The sequence below is a fragment of the Chaetura pelagica genome, unplaced genomic scaffold (assembly GCF_000747805.2).
Source record: "Chaetura pelagica isolate M959 unplaced genomic scaffold, ChaPel_1.0 scaffold68, whole genome shotgun sequence".
In the NCBI taxonomy this organism is placed as follows: domain Eukaryota; kingdom Metazoa; phylum Chordata; class Aves; order Apodiformes; family Apodidae; genus Chaetura; species Chaetura pelagica.
Window position 1 is genome coordinate 2687369 of NW_009954407.1, and position 13240 is coordinate 2700608.

Below are 13240 nucleotides of genomic sequence, written 5' to 3' on the forward strand. Positions count from 1 at the left end.
TGGAAGTAATAGTCATATTCCATCAAGTTTCCTGCATTGTCCTAGGTTGGTCACTTCCTCCTTTTGTTTGTTTAATAGAGATCTCTGAGTGAAAGGACAAGTCTTGACTATTACTGGAAAAGGATGCCTCCAGTGAAACAACTGAGCTGGCTTCTAGAAAGATAAATTTATTTGGCCTGCATGAAGCAACACAGAAGCCCTCTTCTGTGGTCCAAGGGCAACTCCCCTGATTGCAATCCATGTGATGTGTCTCCATGTCCACTTAACATATTTACCATGTAGGTTCATCAAATATGTGGCCACCAGGCACATTACTGGATTGAAAGAACATGGATTTTATTTTGAGGACTTACTCTGACAGTGGAGAATTTCTAGTATGATTCAACCTTCACTATCAACTATAGTCCTTAGTCCCTAGGGTTAATGTTTATCCTTCAGTCCATTTTATAAATTAAGCAACTGAGACATTTAACACACACTGCTAGAGCTTAAGGTAAAACATGAGTGGTTTGTATGGCAGTTTTATCTCATGGCCATAACCAAACTACTTGCACAACAAATGTACCAGACCCGTATGCTTCAGTAGGTGCAGCATCTGCAGTAATGTAATTCTGCCGTTTAGCCTCTGCTGCATGAAGCTGCACTAAGGAGCTTTTTAAAGTTTGTTTTTGTTGGGTTTTTTAATTGGAAGAGAGCTCCTCAGTCACAATCAAGATCAAGAGAAGCTGTATCAGATCAATCAGTCTCAACTTCCTTGTTTTTCAGATAAGGCATACTTCATGTAGCAGGTGTTCACAGTCAAAAACCCACCAAACCCAAATGTGCCAGAAGGTGGTTATCTGTACAGACCAGGCCTCGAGGTGAGGGAGGGAAAACATCCCAGGCTTAGGTTAAAAACATACGACAGAAGACTGTAAAGACCCAGGCATTTTTTCTGGAAATACTGTTCCTGATAGACCCTTCCAGTGTGTTATATTCTACACCAGGATCCTTTTTAGGGGCCTTTTTTTACAGTAAACTTTATGGTAATGGCAGAAATGTTGACATTTATTGCAGCAGCATTTTCCTTGAAGGAAATAAAAGCTTCACTGAGAGCTGAAAACAAAAGTAGCATTCAGACTTTTGCCAAGAACTACTTGCTAGCACTAAAGGCCTGACCTTATCTAAGCAGTAATATCTTCCTTCCTGGAGCCTTGCAGCACGTTCCAAGAACTCTGGAACTTGTGTTGAACAACATGCTGCTGCCACTTAGCCTTAGATCAGTAATGATGCTACTGAATGCCAACAAATTTCACTCCATGTGGAATGCTACTTGCAGTTTTAGATAAAAGGCGTTTGTTACTGAAGGGAACACAAGGGCGTGTGTTAGTCCCACCATCTTTGTTTTGTTTATCTTATCTAGATTTATCTTCTCTTTGATTCAGTGTCAGTTTTTGCAGCAGTGATTATTACAGTGTTCTGCACAGAAACTGGAGTGGAACTTATACAGGTGGAGAAATCAAGGAAGCTGGATTTGAAGTAGTGAGATCCAAAAAAATATAAATAAACAAGATAGAAACCTGTTGAATGTGGACAAAGTTAGGTTTTACAGCAGTGCTCTTTATAACAAAGTTGTCTTTAACACATACAATTATTGTGCACATCATTCATTTTATGAGAAATACTGAGAAACTGTGAGAAAACGTTCTCTACTCAGAAATATTTTAAGGTGCTAGAATTTAACGGAGGCTTCCTATCCTAAAATATTGAGGTTTAATTATGGGTCTTGCTTTGGATTTTAGTTCTTAATTCTTTGGGAGTTCTCACTTGTAATTTTAGACTCCAACTCTGCTTATGATGCAGATGGATAATTGCATGCAGATGAATGTTGTGATGTTTCTGCAAACTGTCTGCCCAGACAGAGCTGCTGATGGTATATGGCAAGAATCTGGAGCATTTTGCACCAATGGGACATGCAAGTGATGTAGTCTCCTCAGATACAGGGGACAGATTGCTGTAACACTATTCAAGGCAACATGCATATGAAAGACCAGGAGCCAAACACGCAGCAGTAAAACCCTAGCTTGTTACAACCATTTAGAACTCAGTTTATAGCATTTCCAACAAATAACACCAATTTTTGCCAACTGCCACCTAGTACCTCTGTATCTCTACTATTGTATCTATACATATGGGATTTACAGGAGTGCTGTTTTCCAGTGAGTTGCAATGCTGAACAGCAGCCAAGGCAGGAAGTGATTATGGCTTAGGAGCTTATGCTGATTGACAACGTGTGATGCTGCAGAGGAAATATCACACAATAGAACCTCGGTTAGTTTGGAAATAGATTTAAAAAACAGGGCACATTAACATGTACACAGTCAATAGGACTGGGGCCCACCTTTCTCCTAACAATCAGATCATTAGCAGTAGGAGTGTGCAGGATGATTTCCATGATTACTGGAAGCGTAAAATGCATGAAAGTGTGTGCTCAGCGATGCTGCGGAAACAGCCTTCTTGCTTTTTGCCGTTTCTTCTACTGCTTGTCCTAACTCATCCTGGATACAAGAGTCAGGCGTAAGTGCAGCTTAAATCTAGGAAGTGCAAATGCTCAAAGTCCTTGAAAAAGTGGGCTTAAGATTCTTTTGTGTAACTATCATGGGCTAGCGGCTTGCTCTCTGGAGTTGCACACTGCTTCCCTGAGGAGTCGTCAGCTCACATTCATTGGTCAGGTTCCAAGTGGAAACAGTCTCTGATGAGAAATGGAACAGAATCCAAATATTTGGTAGTTATGATTGTTATGTGGGTGAATGAGTTTTTATCTAGAGACTAGTTTAGCTTCTTGCATCGTTTATAACATCCATCAACTAATTTTTAGTTTTATGCTTCTGATTTCACCATTTTTCTTAAGTCCAACCACTGCACAAAGCAGTAAAGGCAACCATCAATCTGGGATTCATACAATTTTATTTCTGGATAAGACATGTATAAGCATCCCAAGTGCCATGTCCTCTCCAAGATAATCAAGAGTGTCCCCACAGTGACACTAGAGATGGACTTTCAAGAGAAGGAACAGACTTGACTTCCCTTTCATTCCTCACCTCCTGTCCCATTGTGATTGATGCCAACACTCAGCTTCCATGCTGCTGCTCCACCAGCCATGAACTTTCTCCTCTCAATGACAACTCCAGCACCGAGCAGGTTAGGAACAAACTTGAAAACAGGTCATACCAGAGTTCGTCCCAACGACAACACAAAGCGAAGGCCCAGACATCCTGCATCTTTCTCGGTGGAGTCCCTAGAAAGTACCAAAAGCTGAACTTCTCTTTGACCAAGCTCTCTGGTGCAGGCCAGAGAAAATTCTTAACATCTTTTCTACAAATTGATCAGCTTCCCACAGGATCAAAACCTGTAGGATTTGCTGATTTTTCATGGCTACTAGACACTCACCTATCACCTTCAGCTCAGACCACAAGGATTGCCCTGAAACACAGAAGTCTGGAAACTGATAATCACATATACCTCATCTCTAGTCCACCATCTTGACACAACTGTGTTTCAAGCCCTCCCAGAGGAAAAGGACACAGATGCATGCTGACCAATTGCCTGGCCTCCAGGAGCAGAGCTGAAGTGAGCAGAGGAGAGCCCTGGACAGTTACATGGGCAGGGAAGGGGGTGAAGAGCAAAGTAAAGGAGGGTAAAAATAAAACAAAGACATGCTAGATAACAAAGTTTATTAAATATCAAGTTCAAACAGTATCTGGAATTAAATACAGTCCATTAGCTTCACAAAAATGTATTAAGAAAAAAGGAACACTGTCACAGCAGCATTCATTGCTTTCCTCACTGCCTGTTAACTCAAGTCCTTGAATTGCTGGGAAAAAGCCCCAATTTTTCCAGCCTCCATTTGTCTTAGTACAATCATTCTTACTTTTCTAGAATTGGGATTTTGTTCTATAATCTTCTGATCTCTAGGGACTGTTGCAGACACTAAATTACAATGACAGATCTTCAGTAACAACAGGCAACTCACTGAAATAAGTAAAAATGCTTGTTTTATTAACAAAAATGGAATGCTTTTGGTAAAATACGGAACTTGAGGACAGGAAAATAATGCAACTACCTTAATACGACAGTTCTGTCAAGCTCAACAATCAAGATTAGTCAGTCTGCTAGTCTGAAAAAATAGATATGGCTCATATTTGCAGTGCAAAATAAAACAACTGTGAACTGTGCAGTATGTAAACAAAATGATTGCCAGAGCCCTTCCCTAACATTTTGTTCAAATCTTATGATTTTGGTACACAGCATCACGGTACTCCTGCACTGCCTTGTGAAGGGGATCCAGATCAGCATTGACATTTTTTGAAGATCCATCAGTAGATACCATGGGAGAAGCTCCAGGAGATGCAGTTTCAAGATCAGCAGTGGCTAGGGAGAAAAGAGACAACATTCTTGATGTTACTTTTACAGTAGAGAGGGGCAAATAGGTCACTGTAAAAATACTATGGGTAACTGGAGAGACTGAAATCCAGAAAGAGATTTTAAAACTTCCAAGAGAACATAACAGTGAAAGGGCTAGGCACAAAGAAAGAAACATTTTTTCCACATTTGCTTCTTAGTCAATGGTATTCCTAAAGCTAGTGAATTATTTCAGATTAAAAGCATACAGGAACAGAAGGGAACTGTCTCAGGGGCTACCTGTTCTGAAATAGCACCAGTCACTGCAAAGTGGTGACTCAGAAGGAACAATTCTCAAATAGGTGTTCTTTGGCCACCGGGCCATATTTTATGCCATGTAGTACAAGCATTCAACTCCTCTTATATTTGCCTTAAACAATGTGGAATGATCTTTGCCTAAAGAAAGGCTGTCTTTTGTCACAGATTATACTCTTGCTTATTCCAAAGTGGATAAGAGCAGCAAAAAACAAGAACTAACAGCAGAGAATGTGCTTGTTATAGTTTAGTGCTGAATGCAATCAATGTACATGGAAGTAGTGATGGCCGAGGTCTGTAAAAAACCATCTCAGTGGTTCTTTTATGTTTGTGATTGTGGACTAACTCTAGTGAAAGATGACTTCAGCTTAAGCCAAGTGTGTCTGTCTGGAGGAAATGGCTTCGTTTTCTTTGTGCTTGATTTTTTCCAGGCAACTGTGTAACATTTTACACAGTATTTTGGCAAGCAGGGAGTTTTTGCAGTCAAGTCTAAACTGGAAAACTAGCAGAAAAAAACACCCATGCTTAGCACAGAAACTAGACAGCTTTCAGGCCATTATTTTCAAGAGTTAGGAGCAGTCACCTTTTGCCTTAGAAGTACTTCCAACAGAATGACACATTACCTTCTTCAAGTATTTTAGAGATGTTTTCATCCAGTTTCCGCTGCATCTAGAATAATGCAGAAGATACACAATTAACATTTTGGTAATACTGCACTTCTAAAACATTCTTAAAATCCACACATAATGTGATAAAATCTAAAAAAAATCATCCCAAGTGGAGACACCTTGGTTTGGGGTTGGATTTTTAATGAAGGGAAACTCTTGGTCAGTCAGGCTGAGGCATTCTTACTGCTGAGCAACACTGACTGTAGCCCCAAACAATCTGCAACTCACCAGCCGGATTATAAGGAGGCATTTAAAAATAAATAGGAGAAAGCACAGTGGAGGCACTGCAATGAAGGTGTGGCTAAAGTCTGATCATCAAAGGCATGAGAATAATGTCAGCTAAATGCTCAGATATACACAAATGCCATCCATAGGGACAAATTCCCTTGAGGCTGGTTTCTGTACTTCCTAAAAGAAGAGATGCAACAGCAGCTGCTGCAGGACTGACACACACCATTGTCCAGACAAAAGAATGAGCCAATGTTCTTAATTTCTCCACCTTAAGATAGAGAATTGAAAAAGATCCTACAGATTATGCCAAGATTTTTATTTATTGTTATTGCAAATGCCATGACACGCTTAAATAAAAATAAAAACAGACGCAGCTTTTTCTTGTGACCTTCGTACTTGGGAAAGACAGCAGCAACCACAGCTTCTGTACAGCAAATGTGGGTTTTACTGGGTAACCACGATCAGCTTGGATCATAGGAAAAGAGCACTTACTCCTCTCTTTCCTAGGAGGTGGTTACTTCTACTACCAATTAAGATATTATCGCTTATGATTCTGACTTCGAAGTCCCCATAAGAAAAATCAGATCTTCTGAAGTCACAGTCTAAGCACTTTATGCTGTTGCTTACACATGACTCCCCACATTTTTTTTTGTCAAGTCAGTAACTCATCAAAGTGAACTTGAAAACAGGCACCATTCAGCTTCCAGGCCTACAATGGCCACAAAGATGCTGAAGGGCTTGGACTACATGAGCTACATGGAGAGGCTGAGAGAGCTGCAATGGTTTCTCTAGTGGAGTAGACAAAGCTCAGGGGCACCTTATCTAGGTATATAAATACCTGGTGGGGGGAGTAAAGAAGATGGAGCCAGACTCTTCTCAGTGGTGCCAAGAAAAAGAACAAGAGGAATGGGCACAAATCAAGATTAGAGGAAATTTCACTTTAACATAAGGATTTGTTCATATTCTTTCCTTTTAAAGTTATAAATGTGGTCAAACACTGGAAGAAGTTGCCCAGAAAATGCTGTGGAGTGTCCACCTTGGAGACGTACAAAACCTGACTGGATATAACCCTCAGCAACCTGCTACAGTTGACTGTACTTTCAGCAGGGGTGGAGTGTGACTAGATCACCTTCAAAGGCCTTGTCCACCCTCACCCATTCTTCATTTCTTTTGCTTTAGTACTGAAGTCCTGGGGAATTAAGCATTTCTAGCAACATGCCGACAAAGAGCTGAAACATGTACCATATACTGAGCAGGCCATGGAGAGCAAGAGCCTCAGGAAGAGAATCACTCTGCATGCCCTCAGGAGCACGCAGTAACTCCATGGGCCAAAGAAGTGGGGACATAAACCAGCAAAACAGAGGGAAGGGCCCTCACTCCAGGACTAAAGGCACAGCTGCAAGCACATTCACCAGCTCCTCCAGAAGAACCACTCAGTGGTACCTTGTTGGAATACTCTGTGCCTTCACAGGTAGTAGAGGGGAGCATGGAGCTGAAAGAACAATGGAAAAGGAACCCCCAGATGCCCAAACCTCTAATAGTTTTCAAGTAGGTACAAACAGCAGTAAAATCCTGGGGAGAAAAGACCCCTAGCATGTGAAATAGGATGCAGGTAACAGAAAAAAAGCAGGAAAACTAATGCCTAGACCAAAGGGTGACCCCAAAACAGCAGCAATCCTAAGCAAAACAGTAGCAGTTGTGTTAGAAGAAATTACTTTCAGAAAAGGATCCCCCAGATTCCCAAATGTCTTTATGATTCTCATCCATGCCTGAGGAAAGAGAAAAGGTAGAAACAAGAACACACTGATTTCTGAAAGGGGAATGAAGAGCCAGGGAAAATACACCTTTGAGGACTATAACTGGCCTCCACTGTTCTCTTCCCCCCACTCCCCTGGAAAAGACAACACAACTAGCTATCCCAAACCTCCTGAGAAGGTACTTCTCAGCTCACTGCACAACTCTTCATACTGGGTTTCTCTGCAGCAGTCACCTTCAAATTCATTTTCAGAAAGCAGTGTTGACTTACTGCTTACCCAAACAGGTTGCTTGAGCACAGAGTAAGTTGGATGGTGTAAGACTCCATGAGGTGATACTCTAGGAACTCAACTTCAGGACACTACTGGCAAGTGGGTAACAAAACTGGCAAGGAGGGGTAAACCAGCCTACTTCTATAGTTTAAATAAGTTCCATTATAACAGCTGAAATCCATAGACTGTCATCTTACAGATTCTTAACTACCACAGAAGGCACAACATTACAAATACATAAAGAATAAAGCAGCCATTCTTTCACTTGGACACACTAACCATTAAAAAATATTGGCACTATGAGAAAAATGTAAATGCATCAGTAAGTTTTAATCAAAACCTATACAGCATAAGTAGACACAATATTTCCAGTATAAAATACCATCCAACATTAAACAATACTGGCTACAAACCTTGTCATGTATCTGGCTGCAGAAACAAAAAAAGAAAAGAAAAGGAAAAAAAAGAGAACAGATTGTTGATTAAGGAGCTGAAGAAGAAAGAAAAACGGCCTTAAGTTCAAAGGTCTTCGGGGAGAAATAACATGACCTACATGTAAAGGAAACAAGTTAAAAAGCTAAAAATACAAAGACTGCTACAATACAAGAGTGCAGACGGAAAAGAAAATGAGAAAAGTAATTGAACTTGAGAGAAGGTGTAGGAGCAAATAGTCCCTTTTTCACATTCTGTAGAAAACTGGTTTCATAAATCCACTAATTCACACTGTTTGCAGCTAGCAGAGTTCACTACTGTTTTCTAAGTCAAGACACATTCATTTTCACCAGCCTTTAGCACATCTGTTAGGATTTCAGCTTAAACATTTGTTAAACCTACCAACAGGACTCCAGTTCCAAAATCTCCTTGCAGTGCTTGCAGCAGACACTCCTAGCCTTAGTCTACAGACTAAGGCAGCAGTTCCCAAGTGATGATACAGACACCACTAACAGTCCCTCACATTTCCCTTTCACTTGCTTCATTTAATTTAGTTCTGGATGATGATGTGCCAATTCATGAGTAGTTTGGGAGTCAGAAGACCAGATCATTAAAAAAACCCTGTCAAAGATCTCTTTACTCCTGTGAAGGACAGGCAATACACACCTACATCCTGCACATGATACAAGTCCTACTACTAAATACATTTCAGCCAACCTCCTTCTAGAGCATAATGAACTGCTGGTTGCTGCAGACACTGACTGTCATTACATGACCAGAATTTTCAAGTACTTGTAATTTATTCCTCATTCTTGAAGCTCTAATAAAAGTGAAAACAAAAAGATCCAAACACTCCAAAGACATATGCGTGTGATTGGGATTTTACTGGTCAGTGAGCTTGTGTCATTACGCATCTTTCTGTATTTTCCAGGTACTTTTTCACTTCCATTTCAAGGTTATTAACTTCTGTAGCATATATATTTGATAAGGGGGAGGGCTATACTGTAATGGAACACTTTTCTTTATAGTGTTTCTTAAGAAGAAAATGCTTATTTTTTGCTGAGCTTGCAACACAGCCATCTTCAAAATATAAGGCTATAGGCATAATCACTGCCATTCGCCTCATGTTATGTAGCGCATTAGGAGAAACCTTTCAAGCCTTCAAACTCCAAATTCCTTAGCTATGTCTAAAGGAAGCAAGTGGGTCCACTTGTCAGATGAGCACTTCTTTCTCAGCATGACTTACCACTGCTTTTTTCTCAGAGTTGCACAGACAAGGAACAAATACCAGCATTTTGAATATTAGCAGCGTGAAGTACTTGCACAGACAGCTTTGACTAAAGCAGTGCAAGACAACTAAGACAACTACCTGAGGTACGCTGCCATTTAAGATCCTTAACTCCCTGTCATGAGAAGCTTCAGTGGCAAAAGCACGGTTCAGCTTGAATGCAAGGCAAGACAAATTCTGTAGAAGGGAACCAGGTTACTGGGAAAGATCTGAGGGATAACTGAAGTGAACAGTGAAGTGGCTTAGAGTAATAAAAACTCTTCTATCTTTAAATAATCTAGTGAACAGGCAGAGTACTAAGCAGCACAACTGGCAAAGCTCTTCAAATCAGACTAAAACTGTCATATTTGAATTCCTTCCTCAGGCTCCAACTTGCCTCCTGAACGGCACAGGACTCTTGCAGAAATGATGGCGCAGACCATGCATCTAGGAATTTTGCATTTGGAAACTGATGGAGATTCACCCACCACCCATTAGCGTATGCAGAGGGATACACACCGATTTTCCCTTTTATTCCAGACTTGAAGCTTTATTTTCCAATTCAATCCTTTTTCCTTAGATGCACATGCCAGGAATCCTGTACTTTCAGTTCCTCAGACATATGATGTGGCTTCTAACACTGTTAATGATGTACTGCACCCAGCTAAGGAAACTTAAGCCAGCAGTTCTAAGTGAAATACGCACTTAGATGCATGTTCTCTAGCAACTACATTTGATACTACAAATGGATTGTAACTTTAAGCTAAAAAGCACATTCTTGCTTATGGATACTCTCCAGCAGTAGTTGAGAACAGTATTTCAAAATGCTTACCTTAGCCACATAGGCTTCAACCCTGCTTCTGGACGATAATGCATTCCCATTTGCACTTAGGAAGCTTCCTCCTAGACTCAGACTTCTGTTCAATGCCAGGTTGTTGCTAAGATGTCCCAGTTCAGTTGAATAGAGAACTGGGTTTGCAGCCAGACCTCCACTGACGATGCTACTTGCAATTAAAGATTTTCTTCTGTTGCGCTCCTGAAGGAGCTTAGCATTGGCTTCTGCTAGTTTCTCATTAGCTCTGAAACATTCAGAAACATACAAAGAATCATCTTTCGGAGTAACACTTCCACAAAGTTACCCTCCAGCTCTTTGACTGTTCAGCTTCTGAAAGCAGGAGGGAGTAAGAATGACTAAATCAAGAACAGCATTTAATCTGCCCAGGGAGGTGGTGGAGTTGCTATTGCTGAAAGTGTTGACGAAGTGTTTAGATGTGGTGCTAGTGGTTGTGGTAGCTGGATTACGGTTGGAGTCAAGGATCTTGAAGGCCTCTTCCAACTTTAATGATTCTATGATTCTATTAAATCACTGATTAGTGGTGCTACTGCTGGAACACTAAAGAAAAATGAAGATAGTTCTCATTAAGGGAAAGCATCTTAAGGAATCTTTCCTCACAAATATGACATATTACACTTACATACACAATGCTGACCAGACACAGATGAGGAATTTTTGGAGGAAAATGCATGAGGAAAAAGTAGAATCTTATTACCACTCCAAAAAACATCTACTTACCTTTCCAGTTTATTCGCTAGGGATCCTTTACTTTTTACTTCCTCCAGATACAGCTGTTTGTATTTCTCCACTTCTGTCTGTGTGGATTCTTTTTGAAAAATACTGTCTTGTTGGGTGTTTTTTATCTTGTCCAATTCCCATTCAAGATCTCTAATTCTGTGTTTTAGCTGGTTTCTCAGGGAGGCATGATGGCTAGCTCGGATTTGTTCTAAGCGGTCCTGGGAGGCTGCCTGTGCCTGAAGCAGATAACGCACCTTCAACCACTGCAAAGAAAAAGACAGAACTCTCCCTGCCCACCAACTGTACATACCCAATTTCAAGGGCCCAGCTTGACTCTGTGAGACATCCGTGCCTCCTCACTACCATCAGCAACCAAGGCAGAACCCCAGAGCTACCAGGCAAAGTAAGTCTTTTCATTCAGAAAGAATACCCCCTAAGTGCCATTATTCATCAAAGCAACTAATGGAAGAACATTGTCGCTGTAGGCCAGGGCATACAGAAAAGGAGAAATCCAAGAAATAAGGAGGATCCTTCACCTCCATCTCTCCCTGCCACTTTGGTGACTTCTTTTCTGAGCACTTTTCCCTATGCAGTGACAAAGCAGGACCTGTATGTCTGGCCATAACAACTCTACGTTTGTAATAGAGATTACCGAAACATGAGAAATTCACTTACCTGCAAAAAAAGATTGACTTCTTGGAGTATTTGCCTTATTTCTTGTGCAGCTCGGTCTTCCATCTCTCTTTTACATTGTTCTATTTGTCTGTGATCCACCATGTTAGTCTCCAAATGATGTTTGAGGTTAGTCACCTCTTCTTTCAGCTGGCAGTTGCTCTTCTCCAGTTGTTTGTGGTTCCCACGCATGGTGGACAACTCTTCTCTTAAATCTTGATTTTGTGTTTCTAGCTGCATGCATTTTTTAGACTCTTTCTCCAGCTGCTGAGAAAGGTCAGCAACCTGTAGACAGACAAAAGGAAAAAAAAAAAAAAAGGAACTCAGAGGGATCTAAAAGCATCCAATTTGTGAAAAATTGAGAAAGGGTTGGCCATTGAAACTATAATTATCATCTGCTGACTCAGTGTTCAAATCCAAGTGAAACCAGCCTCTTCCTTTAAGACAAGAACAGCTTTCACAGCATTTCTGAGAGGATTCCCCAGGTTCCCATCCATTCTCAGTCTTTCTGCAGTAGGTCAGGCCACACACCAAGATGTACCAAACTGGCAGCATTTCACCCATAGGGCTAGGTGGAAAAGCACTAGAACTATTCTTCTGTGAGATGCTCATACGCTCATGGGAAGTAAAACACACCCATACCCAGGCACTTCTGGATTCTTCAGAAACAACATGTATCGTCCTCTAGAGGAATTTTTACATGCTGTCAACACAGTCAAGGCTTCATTATAAAACTAACAAGACAAGAAACACACACTTTTTTTTTCCATGACACTGAAAGATCTGTAAATAGTGGCTCAGAACAGAGCTTTCCCTGCACTGTTGGAGAAATACAGTCCCTTTAGGTCTAACAAATATGAGTAATGGGAGAGAAGTAGATAAATGAGTACATGCTACTGAACAGCCAGAGCAACCTCAAAAGCACCTGTGGGAACTCTGCTTCTGGGTCACCATGAGAAGAGAAAGATGGGCTGAGACTGCTACTTCTGAGCATGAACTTACAGAACTACTTCTGCATCACCTCATCACATTGCGCCCTGGGAAGCAACACCACCTTTCAGAAAAGCATACCCTGAACTTTCTCCTGCTCCAGTTGTGCCTAATGTGGGGCTTGAGGGGTGATCTTGGGCAAAGCCAACAAAGATGGTTGTTCTGAGTTGTGGCAGAGTTACTTCCCTCTCTTCTAGAGGAGGAATCCTTCTGTCAGACCTAGAAGATGCTGCCACGGCCTCTAATTGCAGCCAGGCCTGTGCTGGGTCTCACTGCACTCAGCCCTCATCCTCACCTACGGATACAATGTCCTGGTAGGAATGCTGATCTGCCTGTCTTTATGGACTGGCCCAGCGATCTGCACTCTTGGCTGATCCCACTGACTGTCACTGAACTTGTTCTGCTCTTCTTGGTGAGGGCCTGTGGAACAGTTCCCTGTCCCTTGAGGTCATGGGCCCTGCCAGCCTTGCTGCAACTCTTCAGCTCTCCCTTCCTCTACAAAACAGCCTGCCCTTGATGTGCCCTTGCAGATGCTGCTTTGCACATCATGTTTTCATCTTTACCCATAAGGATGACTACACCAGTGTTAGTTATAGTAATCTACTACTGTAACAGTAGAATGAGCATCAAGAAAAGGCGACCAGTTCCAAAAGACAGCCAAGTTAAAAATAAACAACATGAAAAG

General features: G+C 41.3%; 1 protein-coding gene across 1 annotated transcript in view; it reads right to left on the minus strand.

Annotated features, from left to right (window-relative positions):
* Positions 1-4261: 4261 nt before the first annotated feature.
* Positions 4262-13240, minus strand: part of LOC104394694 (ankyrin repeat domain-containing protein 26-like) — a 49802-nt gene continuing 40823 nt past the window's right edge. Inside the window, exons 36-40 of the mRNA XM_010004328.1 lie at positions 11569-11850; positions 10894-11129; positions 10153-10399; positions 5319-5364; positions 4262-4410 (exon numbers count right to left, since the gene is read on the minus strand). Of these exons, the coding sequence (XP_010002630.1) occupies positions 4262-4410; positions 5319-5364; positions 10153-10399; positions 10894-11129; positions 11569-11850 (960 nt within the window). The remainder of the gene's footprint in view (positions 4411-5318; positions 5365-10152; positions 10400-10893; positions 11130-11568; positions 11851-13240) is intronic.